The sequence below is a fragment of the Monopterus albus genome, unplaced genomic scaffold, assembly GCF_001952655.1.
Source record: "Monopterus albus unplaced genomic scaffold, M_albus_1.0 scaffold42.1, whole genome shotgun sequence".
Lineage (NCBI taxonomy): Eukaryota > Metazoa > Chordata > Actinopteri > Synbranchiformes > Synbranchidae > Monopterus > Monopterus albus.
The window spans coordinates 117,578-140,007 of NW_018127922.1; the positions used below are offsets into that span (position 1 = coordinate 117,578).

Consider the following 22,430-nt stretch of genomic DNA (forward strand, 5'->3'; position numbering starts at 1 on the left):
AAGTCTTCCCCACTGATTTGTACTGGGATAAAATCCACAGTTTCTGGAATTAAAAAAGAAGAGTAAGAATCCTACAAACTAAAATATACAGGGAGGTTGTCTCAAGCTTGTCAAACATGCTGCTATATGACTTTTACATAACTGCATTGCTGTTTACTCAGTGATACTCCTGTTTCCTGTGTTTCCTTCTTGACTCAGCAGTCTCTCGGTTTGAAGCCTGCCGCCTGGAAGCTGCTTGTCTCCAGCATTGCTGACATGATCCTGTCTCATTTCATGCTGGCGTGAGTAATCACCCCGGGGTGCCACCTTTCAAGGCCCACACAAGCACTTGAAGAAACATCAGCTTGATCCTAGTTTTCAGTAGTTTTTTCACCTTTGCAAGGGGCTGAGGCAGAGAGCAAGGGTGTACATATGGTTTTGAAAGGACAGCCGCAAAGTGGACAGCGCTCTTAGTTCATTTCTAAATAAGATTGTAGATTAAGGAAAGGACTCTCTGGTCACCACACTGGGGCCCCAGACCTCAACACTCTTTTATCTGGATCAACATACAGTATCGAACTGGACAAAATTATATAAAAAAAATTGCACCACTGAAGTTCAGTATCAACTCGCCTATGTCAAGGCCTCCTTACTCCATCTCATGGCCCCCCGTTGTACAGAAATCTAAACCTGAACTGTTTAGTTTAAATTGATCACTCCTTTGTTTTAAAGTTGTGTTTTATTAAACTGCTCTATTTTTGTTTGAACCACAGAAAATCTCAAGTAAGGTTATGTTACTCCGTCATAAGAGAACTGTAAGAATACTGCCAACTAACTTAATAATAATAATAAATGAATGATTGTTCAGTGAACAACATGTCATTATTTTTGTATCAGTATTCCCCAAAGTTGTTGATTGTTGTAGAAAACAGAAAATCACAGTTTTAGCATTTTTCCACAAAGATCTGATGATTTTTAGCAATCATCAAATTTGTTGCAGGTTAATTAACTAATCGATTAACCAGTGGGGGTTATCAGGAGCCTAAAAGCAGGTTTTTGCCCCATCTCTTGTCTGTGCTTTCGGTGGCTACAGAAATTCTATCTACAAACAGAGTCTATACGTGCACCATTACAGTGCTACTGTACCTCTGGCTTTAAATCAACTCCTGCCTGTCTGTCAACTCTCTGGCTTCCTCGCAGCACCACACACACACACACACACACACACAGGCACGCACCACTTCAGCACCAGTTTCACCGTCTCTCCCTGACACTTGTGCAGGGCTCCACCATGGCAGAGCGCAGGGGAAACTGGGACAAGGGAGACGACCTGCCGGTTTATCTCGCCCGCCCTGGCACTGCCGACCAAGTGCCCCGGCAGAAATACGACGGCTTGTTTTGCAGCGTCGAGGGCGCATTTGAGAGTAAAACCATTGACTTTGACGCCCTGAGCGTTGGCCAAAGAGGCTCCCGCACCCCGAGGACAGCCAAACCAGAGCTCGGTAAGGAGGCGAGGAGCCCAGCCAGTGATAATAAAAGTCCCACAGCAAGTAGACAAGGAGGAAAAGACTCTTCTCTGGATGAAATAAAAACCAGCGGAGGTCAAGAAGCGTTTCAAAACCCGGGAGATAAAAAGGTAAGGAGACTAAATTTTGCGTGGCAGTGCAGCCTGAATGTCACTATATGGCTTCCAAAGTGTGCGTCACTGTCGTGCCTTTTATGTTTGCTTTTTTACTTTTGGCACCATCTTCTTTTTTATAAATGGTATTTTTGATGGTTAAATGCAGGACAAACATCAGTGTTAGACAATAATATGAAATAGGTTGTAATAAGCTTTGTCAGCTCTTATTGGCTCACTTTTAGTTTTAAGCACACAGATAACTTTCTCCTGAATGTCCACAAACACTGATTCTATAAATGAAACTTAAAATCTGCCCTTATGTATCACTGTGTCACATCACTGCAATATGTGACAGTGATAAACCTTTCAGGGGCGGATCTATAAAATTTTGGATGGGGTGGTCAGGCTGGAGCACAGACCCAAAGGGGGGTGACATTTTGAATTTGGCAGGGTGGTACCAGGGGTGGCCATTTAGATTCTGGGTGTGGCTAGTGCCACTGCTGGGCACCCCCTAGATCTGCCCATGAAACCTTTCTGAAGAAATTGTAGAGAGAATTTAACAGCATTGCATAATAGATACAGTAGAATCTGAGCGTCAAGCACATAGTTAATAGCCATGAGTGGAGTTCAGGTTTGTGGAGCATGTTTAATTTATTAACTAACAGAATTACTTCATGCTGGTTTTAAAACAGCATTCTTCATCATTTTGAGAACAGAGCCAACTTCCGTTTTGCTTCTAACTCCATACACAATGCCTAGAATGCATGTAAAACTTGCAATGATAACAGCCACATAAGATTTACCACACTGGATTTAAGTCATATTCCAGATCTGCTGATCCAGAATTTTCAAATTTATAGAGCTCAGAGTTTGCAAACTCTGAGTGCTGTCTAGTTGGTAAATGAGGAGAAAATACAAGGTGCCTGCCAAATGAAATGACACCATCCACAGCCAACATTCATCAACAGTTGTTTGGCTGATATTACCTTTAAACTTTTTAACACAATATAGAGAAAGAAGACACTCAGTGGAGAAAGGCCACAGAGCATGAGGGGAAAACCTCAGGTGGTTTGAGGTGTGTTTGTGATATACTGCATAATAAGTATTGTTAGCATGTTCATAATGTATGGTGTTTTTAAGTGGTTGCGATGGTTGCAGTGGTCTTGGGAGACTGGTTTGTGCGTCAGTTTTTACAGCTAGCAGTTAGGTTATATACTGTAATTAAACCAGGATCCTGAAACTAAAGCAGCTAAATGGAATTAAATTATCATTAATTTTATTTGTACATGAGCTTTTCTTTTTGTAACATGCCACAATGTATTCAGTGAAAAAGGCCTTTTGTTACTAGAAGCCATAGGTCTCCTCGGTGATGTTTTGATGATGTGATACGTAGCTGTATGTGACAGAGGCTGGGTTTTAATGTTTCAGCACCATGGAGAGAGAGACACAGAGAGAGAGAGTTTGAAAGTTTCAGCACTACGAAATGAAACAGACCGAAGTGAATCAGTCCGAATCAAACCAAATTCAGTTCAGAGAAGACAGAATCATTACACTATTATTGCTTTAATGTGTATATATATATATAAAAAGATATTCACAAAAATATATTAAAAGAGTGATTTAAGCTGAATTAAAAAAAAAACAGATGTATAGAAGAAGATAATATTTGTATGTGTTACTAAGCAGGCACATGGAATATTTCATACATATACTTGTTTTTAACAGGAAAACTGGTTCTGATGTCTTTTCTCTGGACACCAAAAATGATGATTCATGCCTGGTTTTCTTTCTCTGGCTTTGGCACATACACATAAACACACACTCACACAATTTTGGCTGGGAGAGGAAAAGAAGCCTTTAGACAAAGTGAGGGCAGTAGTTTCTGTAGTCATTGCAGGGCTGTTCCTGTCCTAGCGTAGTGTCATCTAAAGCATGAGTGGAACAAATTGATTTTTACAAGGAACAGGAAGGAGTTAAACATTATGAAATGACCTGATGTAATACAGTATGCCATAGATTACAGTCAGAGAGAATTTAATAAAATGTTATTGTCTGGTAAAAGGCATGTGATCAGCCTGATGTCAGCTCTGGTCTGAAAGTGACAGCATTTGTTGTAATCGTGATTACAAAACCATTAAATGGTGAGTATTGCTTTAGAGGATACCAATGCCAAAGCTGTAGCATATATTTAAACTGGACAATCAGTGAAATTCCATTTTACTATATTGTAATAATGTTGTTGGAGTGTTTGCAGTATGCAGAAACAGCATGTTCAATATTTTCTTCATTTTTCTTCTGAGTGTATTTCAGCACTTTTATGATTTTAGCAACAAAATCAGAGAAAAAAGACATTAATTAGAAAAGATTATCACTTAAAATGTATTCAGTAAATTGTTATGAATGTCCAAATGATCTGGTATGCGTTGTATTACCCTACGATGTCCCACTTACAACCTAAATACTGCTTGAACAAGTATTGATAAAGGTAAAACAAGACTGTCTGCTGCTGTGATGGCTGATGTCTCACCTCCTCCTGTGGACTCCAAATGCTGATTCACTGGAAACAGCAGTGACCGACCTTTTGTGAGACACCAATGCTGGGAAACTTGTTGAAGCCATAAGAGTCTGTCCATTTGAGAGCACTGATAAATTTGAGATTTTATTGGTTTCCTCCCTTCTGGCGAGCTTATTAGTGCAATTGTCTGCTGTAATGCAGGGAGTAATGGGGAGTGGTTTGTCAGATGTCCAAGGGATCTGCTTTGGGTAGGACCCACCACCCCCTCTCTTTGTTGTCCTGCAGGGTGGAAGCCACACTGGGAGCTGGACAGGAGCTCTTCACGTTAGATGTACAAGTGTCCTACCTAAATGCAAGGATAAAGAGGAGAGAGGACCATATTTTTAAATCTCTTTGTCCCCTGACCTTATCAAAATGCAAGACTAAAATCACCTCCATCCCCTTGTCATTGCTCACAGATGTGTCTGTTTATCCAAACATGATTCTTGTGCTGGTGATGTTGTTGCTCTTTTCACCCAGAGGAACTCAGAAATAAACTCATGAAGTGGAAAATTCTAAATGTTCACAAAAAAAGGCAGTGAGACTAAGCTGTGCAGCAGATCTCTCCCCTTTCTAAATTCTCTGGTATCCTTTGGTATGAAGTGATCACCCACTAGTCAGGGTAGTAAACACCATTGTGCTGATGGATACAGGTTAATGAATAATTTAAAATGGCTGCTGGATATTAAAGTTATCAGTTCTTATTTCTATTTGGAGCCACATTCCGTGGGTAGAGTTTTGATGGCCTGACTGAGCGTCTTCTGCATCCTTGATCCGTCTGCCCCCGTCTGTCTCTCAGTGTCAGCTGGTTAATGTGATCTGCAGAGGTAGCAGGCCTGTGAACCTGAAGTGTGCTGCTGATGCATTCTCTGAAGCTTGGGAATGCTGAGGTAATGCCTCACATCCATGAAAACACATGCCAGCAAGCAAGTGTCCTCTTATAGCAAAAAAAGGAGGAAAACATCAGTGGTTAAGAAAGGGTTATGTCTGCACTGTATGCACTTTGAGCATTGACGCTTTAAAATGATACTTGTTATTATAAAACTTGATATTAGCTAATTATGAAATGATTTTCTTTATAGTCCTGTTTGAATGATTCACACCCAATTTATAAATATATATTACAGTTTAAAATAATGATTAAAAGGTTATTGATGTTTAATCTTGCTAAATTCCCTTTAAATTAGTGGTGAACGTAGCTTATGCATATAAAGTTTACTGCCTTTTTATCATAAACCTTTAAACGTTAAACTTAAAATGTTCTACCATATTCATCAACATTTTCTTGAAAACAATGTGTGTATGAAGCTAGTACCTCCTAATCAGTCCCACAGCCTCATTATGGATGCGTCAGCACTGAGGAAGGGTAGGGGGTGGGGGTGGAGGAAACGACTGGTGGTGGAAGGGGAATCCACTTTAGGTCCAAACAATAGAGACACATGGCTGGGTGGGTATATGGAGAGAGAGGGAGTGAGTCTGTGTGTGTGTGTGTGTGTGTGTGTGTGTTGTAGTGAATTGTCATGTGGGGTGTGTAATGTGGTGGACAGGCTCTGTGACAGCTGCTACACCATTCTGCTCCTCCTCTGTTTAGAAAAACAAAACTCCCAAATCTGTAGGTGACAGATGTTAAAGATTTACACTCGTAACCTTGTAACTTGTGATCCTGGATTTATTCCACTACATTTCTTCTGTTATGAAATAAGACATCTCAGCTGTTAATATGTTTTATATTGTTTTTATGCATTTGTTTTTACAACTTCAAAATGACCATAAAACACATCAGACTAAATACTAATTCTGTACTATAATTTAGCAAAAGTCCTTTCCTTCCTATCTCTGTATGGTGAACAGTATTGCAATGACACTATGAAGTAGTTAAATAATTGTAGTTGTGCTAGAGAAGATTCAGTGATGAGTATAATGATGATTAGAGAGCCAGAGCTTTGCTTGTTTGCTGTGGGTTATGTTGTGCAACACTTTCTCTCTTCAGGTCAGTTACTGTCCTTCATGACACTGACAGTGATACAGGATATGTCACAGCATTTTAAACCATCTGATTCAGGTTAATTTGCTATTTGAGAGAAGAATAGTCTCTGCTAGGCCAATAGTTGCTAGTATATTCTGTATATGTGTAATGAGCACTGCTCAGTAATGCAGACAACCGGATGGTGGCTGGAGGCTGCAGGCTGATCACCAGCTTCTCCATTGCGCCCTCTGGTGGAAAGATTGTGGTTCTAACTGAGCCTGTATAGGGAGGGGCCGTATGACTGGACCAGAGACGCTCCTGTAACACACCACCAGGCACTTTACATCGCACTGACAGATTCCCTGTAGCTCCTATCCAGGCGAGGGCCGCTGCAGCATCTGGAAAGCGGGAATATCGGTTTGTTTTAAGGTGGAATCTAACGAAAAATGTCTTACCAAGGAAAAAAGAACATCCCAAAGATCACAGTGAGTAAAAGAGTTCTTTGTGCTTCAGTAGCTTTGGGAACTTTGATGCAATTACAGATCTGTGCCCTTCTTTGCGCCGCTGCGATGCATCACAAAATATGGGAGCACCAGTATGACTCGGGGCTTGTACATTTTCTTCCTGTGGTCAGACTTGACTGCAGGAAGCCGCTCAGTAAAAACAATGCGCACAATGAAATGGCATGTCTGGCTGCCATAGTGACAGTCAGGCAGCGAGATAAGGCGTTTTCTTAAAGGTGTCCTGCGTTTTCTTTGTTGAGGGGCTCCATGCGCTCAGAAAAATCACAGTAGCAGTCTGCAGCACATAGCTGGGAGTTTATGGTGAATCGCAGCTTAACGATCATTTTGAGACGTTCTGTTGTAGGAAGGCGTTATATTATGTCGCATTATATAGTAGGGTATTAATTCATAGAGTATACTGTAGCCTATCCATTTCCCTAATTTTACGCATAGTTTTCCAAAAATAGATTATGTTTTCAGTATCAGCCAAACGATTAAAATCACGTTTTAGCCATTTGGACAAGAATATATTCGGCCTTTTCTCTCACAGAAATCATTTGGGGCCTGATTGATCACTTAATAGGGAGTCTATTGAATAGCAGTCTCATTTTCAGTGAGCTTTTTTCCATTTTAATGCACTTTCTTTTCTTGACACACAATACAATACAGCCATAATAATAATTTGCAATTCTGCTACATTCACTCATTCTTTTTCAAACTAATTAACTTATTTATTTTAATGATAAGAATGCTGTCCCCTACACTACAGACAGGCTTCTGTTCATGTTGCACACTGGTGCAGAGGAGAGTGAGAGGGACAGGAAGAAAGGAGAGGTGGGGGAAGTACACACCCATGTGGGATGAGCTGTGACAAGCTGGCCTCCTAATGAGGCACAAGAAGGAGAAAGATTCAGACTCTCTGAGAGCATCTAGGGTGGAGGTTGAATTCAGGGTGGGCTGGTGTTACACAGCCAGTCAGCTGGGTGCTGGTGTGTGTTACAACTGCAGAGAAACCTCTCCTTCGCCTTCTTTGTGAGTGTGACTCCAAAATGCCTGCCTTCCAGGTTTCATTGTTGCAGCTCCGGCTGTAGCCAGGGGTGTGCAGCCCATCTGTGGGAGGCTTAGCCTTTGTCTTGTCTCCTCAGCTGACATCACAGCAAAGCTCCTCACAAAGTAGGGCACGTCTCTATAATATGCTAAGGTGGGCCAGAATTTTCCAAGTCAGGGTTGGGGATGTTAACATTACCAGTCCCCTGCAAAGATGTTTGGGGTTTATTTTCTTAAGACTCATTTTAAGGTAGAATTTTAGGGTGTTAAACCTGAAAAGGCATGGTATTCATTATATATCAAAACACCAATATCTACTGACAAAATCAGTAAGTAATGCTGCAACAGAGAGCACTACACTCTCCAAGATAAGATCTGTCTATTCTCTTCATAGTTTGATACTGAGGCAACAAATCCCAGACTGGAAAGGTTCCTAATATGAGCGAGTTGAATGCAGTTTGATGGCCTTAAGATATGTGATATCTGGGTACTGGAGCTACATTTTTCTTTTGGGAGATTGTTGTAATTCCTAAAGATGAGCTTCATCCAATTGAACCCAATGTGTTATTCAGACTGTAGCTGCTATTAGATTACAAAATAACCACTGGGGGCAGCAAACTAAACTTGAGCAGCTACTCAGAAGCAGAATATAATAACATGTGTATTTGCCTTTACCATTCTGCCAACGAAATAACAGGCTGGTGAAATTAATCCTGTTATGTTGGTTTAATAAAAGACAGTCATCAATGAAATCCAATGTAATAATATTGTCTTCATGAGTGAATGACAGCTCCACTAACTGGGAAATCATTTCCTGCAAATTCCAAGTGAAAGGCAGTCCTGGCCAGTAAAAATGAAAACCACAGTATAGAGAAGCAGTTTCACAATATAAAAACAGCCAATGACAATGGCTAAAAAACATTGGCATGTACAACAGCAGCAAAACTGGAGATTGGTGTAGTGAAAGTGTAATGTCAAGGATTCATCTGGAAATATTCAGTTTTTTTCTTGCAAATCCCAAAGGCTAAAACCAGCAGTAATTTAATCATTCTAATAAGTATTGTTTTTGTAAAGGAGTCTGATATAACTTATTCCTCTAGGCCATAAAACTGTCAAAAACACATCAGCCACATTATGATGAACATGGGCAGCTGGACACTGTAGTTTCCTTTGAGCGAAGACCACAAACACCATCCTGCAACTGTAAATACTCAGTAGTGCACCACATCTGCCACATAGTCCCCAACAAAGCCACTTTTTTACTTCTGTGTGAGAAATGTTTGCTAAAAATGACAGCGGCCAACCTTTTTTAAAAAAATGTATGCACATATTTGTGACACATTTTTAAAGATTTATGCCTTGAACTCTGATTGCATATCTACAGACATCCTGTCACCACTGTAATGCCAGGTTGGTGGCATTGGCCTGAGAGATACTGTGATCAGAGTTAGAACATACTGTATGAAAATCTGTCTTCTCAGCATCAGATGCCTCCAACTTAGAAGTTGGAAAGGTGGTTCTGAAAAGTTTGCAGCTTTCTTCATCATAGACGATAGAAGCATCTGTGGTGTTTTGAACACCACACAGTCTTATGAGCTTCGTGACTGGACTATACTGAGTGCTAATACCACAGAATCCTTTTGAGTATAAAGGCAAATACTTGCACAGAAAGGCCTTAAATGAGGTACCTGTTTCTAGCCCTCCTCCCCTCCCACGCTTTGCCTGTTCCAGCTGTTTCCTTACATCTGGTCTCTGCCAGAGTGGTCCTGTCAGATTTCTAGGTGTGGTTCCTCTTTTCCCTCATACCCTCTCACAGCAGCCTCAGTGTTCAATGTTCCAGGCTGGTACATGTCATCAGTAATCCCCTCCAGCTGGAATGAGTATCTGTGGGCATGAAACAGGGCTGGTAGACTGCAGCTCTGCCCGGGAAATGAAACCTGTTCCCGCACCCCAAAACAGGGCTCTACCACACCACACCAGACTGTGCCATCTCCATACGGCTACAAAAAAAAGTGGGCTTGTGTGCAAGCAAAATACCCAGTGGCCACCCACACGTTGCTGTGCAACCCTCTTGTGATGGCTAGAAAATACAGCCAGTGTTTGGTTTGTTGTGTGGGGGTGTGATTTGACACTTTGATTCAGTCACACACTCAAACAGACACTTCTGAGACTTGTTGACTGCGTGAGTTTATAATTCGACCTACATGGCCTGATCAGAACCAGACTGTTTTTTCTATCTCCATGGTTTCATAGTTACACTAGTCCAGCATATCACAAGATCAACATTCGAGACGAGCAGGATTTCTCTGTGACCGTGGTTGGCAGGAGACGCTGCAATTCATTTAGATTGATAAGTCTCATTGTTTTCACTTTTGCAGAATGTGAAAAAAAAAATCCCATTCAGTTTGTGGTAAGGAGTAAATATTTTTGTGTGCTAGGCAACAGGGCTGAAGCAGAGGTGCTGGTACACGTTCAGGATGACTTCCCTCTTCCAGTTGTTCCTGCTGCCCTCTCCACCCACATAAGGGTCTCCACTAATGGAGGGCTCATCTAATATCCTCCCAGGCCCTTTGGTCTGCTTTGTAGTTATGAGGTTTTCCATGACTCTTCCCACTTATTAACCACTGAGGAGTAGTTATTACTAATTTGCTCCCTAATTTATGAGCATTTTCCCCTCCAGTCTGGTGGAAGTGGAAAAAATGTATCAGTATAAGAACAACATGTTGCAGTCTATTTTAAATTTTTGTTGGCTTGTGTAAATGACAGTTTCCTGTGCAGCAAAAGGTCCTTTATCTTTGGTGCTTTGTTTTTTTAGACTTGAATGACAAATGATTTTTTTCCACCCGAACCTTTCACTGCTAAGCTTCCAGTAATTTAATATTTGGATTTGTCAGCACTGGAGGGACGATGCAGGTGAGGAGGGTGAAAAGGGCCCAATGACTTTTTTCCATACTGTTTCATAAACTAGTTCTGACTTTCATTTGACCTGTTTAGGTGATTGACAGACATTAGTAAGTATTTGTCTGATTTCAGCACATTGGGACAAAACCTTTATAGGGTTCAGCTGATAATCTTTGCATGATGCTTGTGCTAAAGATAATCCTCCAACTGTCCTAATTTGTCAACTCAGCTGAAGAAATCCTGTGCTGTGACTTATAGAAAAACATCAGATCCTCTACCAGCTGTAAAAGTGTTGAGAGTAGATCACAGTCAGGCACAGTCCACTTATGGAAGTGAAGATAACTAAGAAGTTGATTGTTGACGTTATGCAAATCTCGGCTGACATTTATTTGTTTTCATGTAAGCCAGGATTTAGTTCAACTTAGAGTTTTTGTGACTTGCTCCATTGGATCTTTGGTGAAACATAATTTTACCTTGTTAGTTTTATTTAACTCAGCAGCTACATGCAGTGTAGTAGGTAGACTGTGTCTCTGCGTTTGGCTGATCCCTTCCTGTTGCCTCGCGCTGTTCACCAGCCTTGACACCTCAGTTCCGAGAGCAACGCTCAGCAGCTTCCACACAGTTGTGCGTGTTGCTTGCTAGCTAGCTACAGTTACTGCCATGTTGTTATATTTTTTAAATTAAAGCAGCAGCAAGTTTTCATATTGTTTGCATGCAGCAGAGTTGGAAAAACTGATCGTGTGGAGGTTCTATGGAGACTCTATTTGGCTCATGCTCCAGGTGAGCATTTTTCATTCAAGAGCCTAAGATCCAGAGCTCTTCAGTACATCCTTGGCCTAATCACCATGGAATAACGTATGCACGAACACTCCCAAGGTGGGAAAAGGAGTGTTTTTCTTATTCTACCAACATTGCATGATGACATTATGATGTGTGAATGGTCAGTAACCCTAGAAGCTCAGAGCAAATTAGGATCAGCAGCACCGATTTCTTGTGGAAATGTTCTAATCCAAATCCAAATCAGGCATCGACCAGCAACATAACTTTTACTGTTTAAAAATAATACAAATCTTTACCTAAACATACTGAAAGTTACCAGATTTTAGTTTAAAAATCCCAAACAAACAGGTCTGAATCACTGAGGAAACATGGTTGGGTATGTGGATCCGAGATGATGAAAACGGGGACGATTTTCTTGTACATTTAGGCAGGATGTTTGATGTGCGCAAACTATAACAGACACACAGGACCTTGAGTTTCTCCTCATGTCAGTCATATGCCTCATTGTCTCATATAAAGAGCTAAAATAAGTGCTGAGGAATGGCAGAACCCTGAATAAATCCTGACACCATAAACAGTCCTCTGGCACACAATAACTATGTTCTGTAAGTGTGGCAGTGTTGGGAAACATCATGCTGTCACTTGCTATATTTACTGTGAAATGTTAAAGTATAACATATTGCTGTTTGTGGTTGAATAAATGTAGCACTATTGAATGTGGCAGTTTGAGGTTTTCTGTTCTAAATTTCAGGAAAATCCACAATAAATTAAGCTTTATGAAATGTGGCAAAGAAATGTTCATGAAAAACTCTTCTCTTATATTATGTGTCATTAAGCTCAACAGTTTGTTCACCCTTCTGCCAAACAGTACCACCACTCAGATTTAAGTTACAGTATGTGTCAGTGAGACATTGGATGTGCTTGTTGCCTTTATAAAGGGCTGATCTGTTTTTACCTTCGCCAAGGAGGTTATGTTTTTCGTTGTTGGTTAGCAGGATTATGGACAAATAGCCAGGTCATCAGCATACTCTGTACAGACACTGGTGGAGACCAGTCCTAGAAGTGATTAAATTATGACTGAAAAAGGTCAAAGGTCAAGGTCACCCGGATCCAATCAGGATCAAGGATTTTAGGATGCATTTTGTGTTGTTCTGGATCGCATTTTTCACAAAGGATCCACCATGAGCAAATGTTGTGCCTTGGCCGAGGTACCTCTGAGTGCTCTTGTTGACATTGTGTTGTTGTTGTTGGCATCTAGTCATTTAACATACAGTTTTCCACTGACTGGAGAAAACTGAGGTCTAATATCAGATGCAGTCCACTGTCATAGTAAGTTCATTATGTATTTCCCTGGCAGATGCTGGGGAATACTGGTTGTAATGGAAATGGAAATCTATTGAGAGACAGGTGATTGGTCCCCAGGCCAGTGGGGATAATGGGCAGTAACTGACAAAGAGAAATACAAGTGTGTGTGTGTGTGTGTGTGAGAGAGAGAGAGAGAGAGAGAAACTGCTAAAGCACTTCACAAAGGCATCCATGCATGAGAGCACACCCCTTACTGCATTATCATAACTCAGATATATTGTAATTGTTAAAAGCAAATAACATGTTTATCGATCATCAAAATTGTAGCACTCAACTGCTTCTAGAGTACTGTCATTTTCAGAGACAAATGTGCATTTTGCTATGGTTCCTCCCTCACAGCTTTTACCCTGACTGAATTCTAGAAGCTTGTGATTAATGTCATTTGCTTCAAGCTGGTTTTTAGAGCAGCTGAATAGTACTCTACTTTGGAAGCAGCTCCACCGTATGATCTATGCTGGTGCTCAAGCCACTGATGACTGTGAATTGTAATGTGTTTCTTCTGGGTGTGGTCGTCTAGGAAGGCTCTGAGCTGTGTTACACACTACTCCACTACCACTAAACACACAAAAACACACAGATACAATAACACACATATTGAGTGTTTTTTGAGCTCAGCAGATATTTAGCTTGTGTGATTTAAGCTCCACATGAAGTGGTATTAAGGTATTTTCGTTTTTCTGATGTGTGAAGGAGTGGCTGCAGTTCATTAGACTGATGGAACACTGGGTTCACAGTCAGGAGTGTAAATCACTGCACACATGTGCTGATGGGAAAATATGGAAGTCTGTTTCTCATAAAAGGGCTAACTGAGTGTGAGCGTATTACTGGGGCTTTACTTGTTTGGGATACAACCTAATATTATCATTTTGTGAAAAAACTATGTCATAAAACTGGACTTACAAAGAATCATTTGTTTCTCCAGAATGATGCATGGTTTATTATGCTTGGAAGGAACCATCTTCTTTAGCCACATAGAAGACAGATAATATAGCTGATGAATAAAAATAGTACATCTTCTAATTTGAGACGATGGAACAAGCAAATTTAAAATATTTGAACAATAAATCTATTAAAACAACTGTAGAATAATATGGTTGGTCAAATACTGTAGTCAATTCCCTCATTGTTTCAGCTTTAGACGCTTTTCTTTCTATGACCAGTTGATTAAAAACCACCTAAATGAACAGAATCACTCACTAACCCCCGCCTATTCATGTAGCCCTCCACCCTCTTCAATAGTCAGCTGTACACTGAAACATAACCCAATAATTCAGCAGAACCAGATACAGGCCCAGCCTCCCCTCCTTTCTAGTCTCTCTCTTCCTGCAGTCAACCCGTCACCATGACAACGGCCTGCCAGAGTCAGCTCGAGGTGCAGCAGCAGCAGCAGCAAATTTGCTGTCTGATTGTATGGCGTCATGGCAACGCCCAGATCAGACCACATTATGAGATGTAAGGTTGCAGAGATGTGACAATAGCTTTGTGGTTTTGTTTTAGTGCAGCAAATTAGAATGTACGCATCACTGATAAGGATATTCCCATGCAGGTAAAAAAAAATATCCAGCCTCATGAAGTGATCAATAATCAGCACTGGTGTTCACTTTTGGTATGTTGTGAGTGGATTGTACTGAGAAAATAACATCCACTCTTAGTGTTGTTTCATAACAAAATCTGGATAAACGTGGTTCAGATGTTAATCCATGATCAGTTCATAAAAGCAGCTTCAGCTCAGCCTCCAGCAGCAAACCATCATCCTTCCAGATGTCACCATAACCAGTCCAACTCATTTTAAAGCAGGGGAATACAAGTTACACTGAAAGCTGCTCACTTTATCTTTATAAATACCTTCTCCTGAAGTTAGATTTGATTTTAATAATTTTATATTAAGTTGATGTTTGTTTACTGTGACTTTAAGAATTTTCTTTTTTTTTGGTAAATATGATCACAGTGGCTGCAGTTTCCAAGCAATGTAATATGGCAAAATTGTTCATGCATTTGTTTGACAAAAAAATTATGGTGCATTTTCCACTGTGGGACACAACTAGATACTGTGGCCTCTGCAAGCTTAGTAGTGTCTGATGGGCTCATTTAACAAGGAACTCTACAAATGACAAACATGCCCCTCTCAGCCATGATAAATGAATGAATGAAGCATTGTTCATCTTCTCTGGGTAGAAAAAGAAGGTTAAAATGTAACTATAGTGAAATAGAGATGCATTGTGCAATTCCAAATAAGGAACAGAAATGATATAGTAGATCTTCCTTCAGTGGGAGGTACTGTAGCCAGCCAAAACTGGGTTTCTGCTGGAGGAACATTGCATTGAATTGTAATGTTTCTCTTGTCCCTCCTTCCCTCCCTCCCTCCAATCTTTCTCTCTACAGAGCGACAGGCTTCTGATCAAAGGTGGGAGGATTGTGAATGATGACCAGTCCTTCTATGCTGATATCTACATGGAGGATGGCCTCATTAAGTAAGTCCTCCACTGCCCTCATTTCTGCTGTGGTCTTATCGATTCCCATGTGCTTTTACTCAGGCCAATCACCCTTTTTGTAAAGTTATTTGTATCTCATGTTTCCTCTCTTTCATACTTAACTACTTCTTTTCTTTATGAGAGTGCAGAAATTCAAGTATTTTGTGAAGAAATATAACTCTTGATGTGTTTAAAAGTTTAAGTAAGACATCTTGATCACCCTGTCTAAGTGTTTTGCCAGGTGAATTGATGTGATTGTCAAAGGGGAATTCTGGTTCCTCTATTGTAGAGATTTGGGACATCTGCAAGAATGACATCAATTAGGGGAAGGAGCAATTTGTAGAAGGAGGGAGAGCTGACTGATTAAATGAATCTATTTGCCACTAGCAGGTAAAACTGGTTGCATCATTACCAGTGACAGAGAGAAACCTAATGTCAAGCTCAAATATTACAGTCTAAAAGGCTAAACATATCAGTGCTATGAGCTCTTCCTTCAGCACAAAGATAAGGAAACTACACTGACTTTAACAATGAATGCATGAACACAAGTTAGTTGATCATGCACATAATGCCCTGCCTGTTGAAACAGGCCAAAATGCCACTTGTTGTTGATGGATAATTGTTATGGTGATAATAACCACTTTTGTCTGTAGTTCTGTCTCGATCCTGCCAGAAGAGGCCGGGGTGGTTTGAGTGAATTCCTTTCTCTGTATCTACCTGGGTCCCTGTCCTCTCACTGGTTCCCTCCTGTCTTATTCACACTTGATCTTCCAATTACAGGCTATTTGTCCCTGCTGCCCCTCAGTGAGGCAGTTCAGAGAGAGGGACAAACAGAAAGCCTGGTGTTGCATAATAAACACCTAGATGCATGCTAGGCCACAGGCTGCTGGCTGGCCTCTGTCTGGTTTGTGTCCTCTATGAAGTCTGAACAACAGGGGTTTGTTTTTGCTGCTTCAGGCGTTACTTATTTTGGGCTCATATCATCACATGTCTGACAGTTTAATCTGCCCTTGACAGGCAGATCGGCGACAACCTGATCGTACCTGGTGGTGTGAAGACCATCGAAGCCAATGGGAAGATGGTGATCCCTGGTGGTATTGACATCCATACCCACCTCCAGATGCCATACCGTGGAACCACAACCGTGGATGACTTTGCTCAGGGATCAAAGGCTGCTCTTGCCGGGGGCACAACCATGATTGGTAAGGGCAGCAGAAAAGGCTACTCACACAGTGAAGATGAGTTTCAAACAGAGACTAAAACTAAAGCTAAAAAGGGGAGGGGGCAGGGAGGGCAATGAAAGCGAAAGGGATGGGAAGCAGTTTTGGTCTGTTTTTGGGCAACTCTCCAAAAAAGGACCATACAAAAGACTGAGTGTAAGGGGGTAGAATTGGGGAGGGGCAACCCAGCTCCCACAGAAATAGAGCACCAGTGTGTGTCTTCATGCTATTCTGCACACAGTGTGGCTTTATATGTGTGTGTTTGTGTGCTTCATTTAGTTTGGGACCTGTGTATCTGCCAGCCAACAGCTGGCAGATACCACAGTCTCATTAATACCATTCACTTCTTTTGAGCTCATTGCTACTGTGCTGGTTATCTGCCCGTGCTGCTCTACCAACACAATCACTAACAGGTGTGCTACTGTAGTAAGCTTTATTCAGGGGCTCCAAACACTACGGGATTAAATTCCAATGGGCAATGTTTAAGAGAGAAAGCAAAAACGTGTACTGTGGTTTATATCTGCCTGTTTTATTTGTATATTGTCAGGATCTCATGCCACTAATATATAATGTGGTCTTTGTGTGACAGTGAACAGAAGAGTGGGATATTTAGTGCACTGTGATACTGTTGTGTAAGGTGAGGATGTATTTTGTCCATGAACATTTTTGTTGAAAGACCATAAATCCTCTTCTCAGTGGTATGGATTCACATCAGAATCCATGTTGTAATTTTTATGTCCATAGCAGCAACACTTATTTGCTTGTCATTGCTTTTGCACAGCTAAGTAGTATATATACAGTACCTGTAGGTAGTAACACAGGGAGCAACTCTAACTGAAGTTTCAGCTAAATATTACAGGAAATGTTATGTTTCCATTGGATGAATAAAATACACTAAATGCGTTAACTCAAGAAACTGCATATGTTGCGTGCTATTACATTCACCACAAGCAACTTACAACACCACCTGGGATGGAAGGATCCAGTGTCTTTAGGTACCAAACCCTAACATATTCAATTGATTGTGGTTCCATAACTAGAACCAATCTGAAAATATCTATAGTTGAAGTGTCCCCACATTTGTTAAGGACACCAGTGCCCCGACAAAGAAGTTAAGAATGTAATGTGACAGGTTGGTCCCCAGTGGCTGAGCACAGCAGGAGCTCAGACAAACAGCTGATTGTGCAAGATAAACAATACAATGTTTTCATTTTCCTATGTGTCTATCCTCACCCCATTTTGTCGCTTTATCTATTTATCTCATGTTATCTGCCATCTCTCCTCTTTACATCCCTCACCGGCTTCCTCTCCTAAAATCTGTTTCTCCCTACAAACTTGTCTTTACCCTCTTTCATCCTTCCCTCATTTTTTCATTCCTGCACCCCCGATCCTCCACTGTCCATGTCATTCAGTGGACCATGTGATCCCAGAGCCTGGTAACAGCCTGATGGAGGCCTATGACCACTGGAGGCAGTGGGCTGATGAAAAGGCCTGCTGCGACTACTCCCTCCACGTGGACATCACCCACTGGAACGACAGCGTAAAACAGGAGGTGGATAACCTCATCAAGGAGAAAGGTAGGCTTCAGTAGCAGACTTGACTGTGTTTAGTTTTCTCAGTAACAGTTTTCTTAAGTAAAATTACTTTTGAAAAATTGTAGCTCTTTCTTTATAAAGACACTTAAGTTAGTAGTACTGTACATTCGTTATAAATAAAGACAGTGGTTTTAGGGTAAAGGAGAAACTGACACATAAAATTAAATGACAATAAAATGAAACTCTTCCCTTTTTTGTTGTTTTCCAAAATGTTATAACTGCAGTTCGAGTGGTTAAAAATCTGCATCTCACAAATACATCACAAACACAGGTGATAATATGTAAACATTCAATTTAAACATCAAAATAATGCTAAATAACATGTTGGGAAGAGAGACAAATCATTATGCAGTAATCACTGTATGAAAAGAGGCTGCAAGACTAGACATAAGTCACATTTTAAGAGCCCAACCATAACCATAGACCATATGGGAGATTAATTGATTTTTACAACAACGCTTTTCCTATTTAGCATAATTGTTTACATTTTATTTTAATGTTCTCAGGTGTGAACTCGTTCCAGGTCTACATGGCCTACAAGGACTACTACCAGATGAGTAACAGTGAGGTACAAAAAATCTTTCTAGTGCATATTTTAACATTTTGGATGTAAACACTCACATACAGTTCATGTGTGGTACAGCATGTGTCTGAACTACAGATGTGTGTTGTCTTGGTTTCACTCAGTGTGAAACTGAATTCTGATGATCTTATTTAACCAGTCAATTAAGAGCAAATATAAACATGAAAATTTCTCCATGGTGATTTGCAACAAAACTTGGCCGGACAAAAGCATGAAATTACAGCAACTGTTTCTCTCTAGGCGGTGACACAGTGTCAGAAAAGTGACTTCATTATGACTTTCAGCTGGTAAATTCACAACTCGGTAACATCAAGCATAGCCTCAGCTAAGCATTAATCTTGTTTTCTTCCTGGAAATAACCAGTTCCTATGTAATATTGATGTTTAATGTAATGTACTGTGTCTGGACAGTGTGAGGCAGGACTCTTCGTGTTTCTCATGCAGCCATAGCTAATTTTGGTTGGTCAGAGGAACACGAGATGACTGAAACAGTTCAGCTTGAAGAGCTGATGTCATGCAGATCACTAAGGAACTGCGGCACAGCATCATAACAATAACTCCAGCTCATCCCACATGAGTTTAACTGTTTCTAGAAACCACAGAAAATAATTGCAGCGTGTCGTCTTAGGTATCATGTCAATTGTGGGCTTCTTTTAAATTGTGGCTTAAAGTTAATCCCTGAGTTAAAAGGAGCGTCTTCTTCTTGTGTACACAGCTAGGCAGGATTTAAAATAGAAAAACAGTGGCACTGTAATTTCACCATTTCTCTGCCATTCTCCTTCAGCTCTATGAGGTCTTTACCTTCTTGGCAGAGAGGGGAGGCATCGCTCAGGTCCATGCTGAAAATGGCGAGATCATTGCTGAGGTAACAATAAAGATGATTTTTTGCTTTTCTTTTTCCCCCCACCTCATTTTCTTTATTACTCTATATCATATTACTTGTCTCATGTTCAACTCTTTCAGTTTAGTGTGATTTATTTCAGCATAGTTCACCTGTCTGGTTGAGCCTTATCACAGCACATCTCCACTACCTACAGACTAAACACCTTGTCACTGATGAGACAGAGAGAGAGAGAGAGTGAGAGAGAGAGAGAGAGAGAGAGAGAGAGAGAGTTTCCTGTATGACAGTAATGTGTGGGTGTAGTTTATAAAGGGCTGTGCCATATTGTGGACAAATGAATGTGACTGTAATAGCCGGTAGACTTAAAGGGCTGGTATTAGTCAGAGCTCCGGGCCGTGCCTGGATTCTGTCACTGTGTGTGTTTGTTGGATCAGATTCATCACAAATCCCAGCTCCTTTATTCAGTCTTAAAGAAGGACTTTGAAGGAGTCTAAATTGCATCAGCTTTATGACCAAGAATGTCCTAACCCCTAAGACTATTTCATGACCTCCTGAGACAGTGACCTGTGTGTGATGAATGCTGTTCATGTCGGTACAAAGAACATCTTATAACCAAGTGACAGTTAAATACCAAGAGTTACACTGTACATCAGGGTGTTTAGTGCTGGATATCATTTTGGAGTGTGACTAAACACTTTACATCAGCCGAGGATGTCAAACCAGTGACAACAAAGTCAGTCCTGCATGTACAGTATCGATGAGCTGAACAGCAATCAGCCTACTTTTTGTCTATTTTGTGGATTTGCTCAACAGGAGCAGGCCCGCATGCTGCAGATGGGTATCACTGGACCAGAGGGCCACGTACTGAGTAGGCCAGAAGAGGTACCACACACACATGCACCTATACTCTAATTATGCTAAATGATTTTAAGCGCACAATCTTTTATAACAACATTTAAGCAGCCAGTTACAGTACTGTGCAAAAGTATTAGGCCACGATTAGTTTTGCTGTTTTAGCAAGGTTGCAATGATAATTTATAATTATTTCTCAGTCTCTTTATTAAGATATAACCAGAAAATACAAAAAATATGTACATAATAATGAAAAACACTAAATATTCAGAACAAAATGGCTTCTAATCAATAAGGATAATAATAATATAATATAATCTACAGTCCAAAGTCAGTATTTAGTGCGACCCCCCCTTTATACTTACTGTATGTGAGAAGAATAGCTGGAGAGAGGTGAAAGATGAGTGTAGCAGCCTTCAGTGAAACATGGTGGAGGGTCTATCATGGTTTCAAGACTTCAAGACAGTTTCCCCCAAAAAAATTCAAGCTGCGCTACAATCAACGACTGGACCTGAACATTTCAAACTTTGATTCATCACTCCATAATCCTCTTCTCCAATAATCTTCACTCAGGTCTTTGCGAGCTTTTGCAGATCTCAGCCTTTTCTCCCTGTCCCCCTTCTGAAAAGTGGTTTCTTGGCTGCAGTCGTTCTACAGAGACCATTCCTGATCAGGCTTCTTTGGACTGTGGGAGGACCAATTGAAGCTGCCAGATGCTGAGCCAAGTCTTTGCTGGATTTCCTCCGATCCCTCAAAGAAGAAACTTTGAGAAACTTCTCATTAGAGTTTGACAGTTTTCTTGATCTTCCACTCATGTTTTTGTCCTCAACCTCTCTGGATTCTTTATATTTCTTTACCTTGAATACCACACCTGGAGTAACCACTGTGTTTGCATATTTATGTTTTTTAATACCGTGTACATATTTCCTATATTTTCCAGTTGCATTCGGATAAATAAATATATACAGTCATCATAACCTTGCTAAAACAACAAATCTAACAATGACAAAGACTTTTGCACACTACTGTATATTTATTCAACGACAAATCTATAATTTTGATTTAGATGTTGTGTGTTTTGATGTTTTAATGTCTTGTATGTTTTATTTTCTGTGACTTTCCTTCAGTGAATATTAGCTTTGTGTTGGCACTGTATGTGTATATAGAATGTAAATATGCTTCTATTTTGGTTTTGGTCATTTTGGTTTAAAATGAATTATTCAAATAACATGGATCTAAAACTATATCATTTGCTGTGGTTAAGACATAATCCTAATGGGACCAACATTTCTGAATCAGCCTCACTCTCCTGTTGCTTCTGTAGCTGGAGGCGGAGGCAGTGTTTCGTGCTGTGACCATCGCCAGCCAAACCAACTGTCCTCTCTATGTGACCCGGGTTATGAGCAAGAGTGCTGCTGACATCATCTCGCAGGCCCGAAAAAAAGGTAGAGTGTTTAGATTCCACTGCACATTGCAGAATATTGTAAACTGTGTGTTTATTTCCAGTGAGCATCAGGTTCATTATAAAAACAAAACAAAACAAAAACCAATGTAGTGGTTGTCAGAAATGTTCCTATCTGCAGACATGCACAGGTTTTATTTATATACAGTAATTTTGTAGCTCTGTTTCTCCTCTACTCATAGGTTTCCATTTTCTGATTTTGAAGTTCGGAATGCAAACACGAATACACTTTGAGATGATTTTACTGTCTTTCCTGAGGCTGCAGATGCACACAAACTGTGGTTCTGGTTGGCACAATGATAATGCTATTCTCTGAGAAATATTCATCTTTGACAGTTAGGTCTTTTTTGTGGTTCAGCTGTCACACAGATCATACCTCACAGTCGCAGTAAAGAGCAGCTTCTTGGCTGTGATGCTTTCTGAAATATACAATTTATAAGAATGGAACAGGAAAATGGGAGAGGGCAGAAATATCTGTGGTGAGAAGTCACATAAGGTTTTAACAGGAGGGCACTGACCTCAGAAGGCCTTTGTCATGCATTCATGTACATTAGGTGCCATTAATGCTTGACACCTTAGTTTGGATTTGTTCCTAAACTCTAACATCTAAAGCAGGAAGGATGTGGAACAGTGAGGTGTGAGAGCAAAGGACCATGAAAAAAGGCAAGTGACAGGAATCAAAACCTGGCTC

General features: G+C 40.6%; 1 protein-coding gene across 3 annotated transcripts in view; it reads left to right on the forward strand.

Annotated features, from left to right (window-relative positions):
* The first annotated feature begins 1,255 nt into the window (after window positions 1–1,255).
* dpysl3 (dihydropyrimidinase like 3) overlaps window positions 1,256–22,430 on the forward strand; it is a 33,258-nt gene continuing 12,083 nt past the window's right edge. Inside the window, exons 1-8 of one of the 3 annotated variants that reach the window (XM_020599812.1) lie at window positions 1,256–1,615; window positions 15,099–15,187; window positions 16,205–16,389; window positions 17,820–17,984; window positions 18,509–18,570; window positions 19,369–19,449; window positions 20,239–20,307; window positions 21,602–21,722. In XM_020599812.1, coding sequence (XP_020455468.1) covers window positions 1,271–1,615; window positions 15,099–15,187; window positions 16,205–16,389; window positions 17,820–17,984; window positions 18,509–18,570; window positions 19,369–19,449; window positions 20,239–20,307; window positions 21,602–21,722 — 1,117 coding nt within the window. In that variant the 5' untranslated portion in view covers window positions 1,256–1,270. Of the gene's footprint in view, window positions 1,616–6,400; window positions 6,606–15,098; window positions 15,188–16,204; window positions 16,390–17,819; window positions 17,985–18,508; window positions 18,571–19,368; window positions 19,450–20,238; window positions 20,308–21,601; window positions 21,723–22,430 lie in introns of those variants that run through there. The other 2 variants (XM_020599811.1, XM_020599810.1) reach the window with 2 other exon arrangements.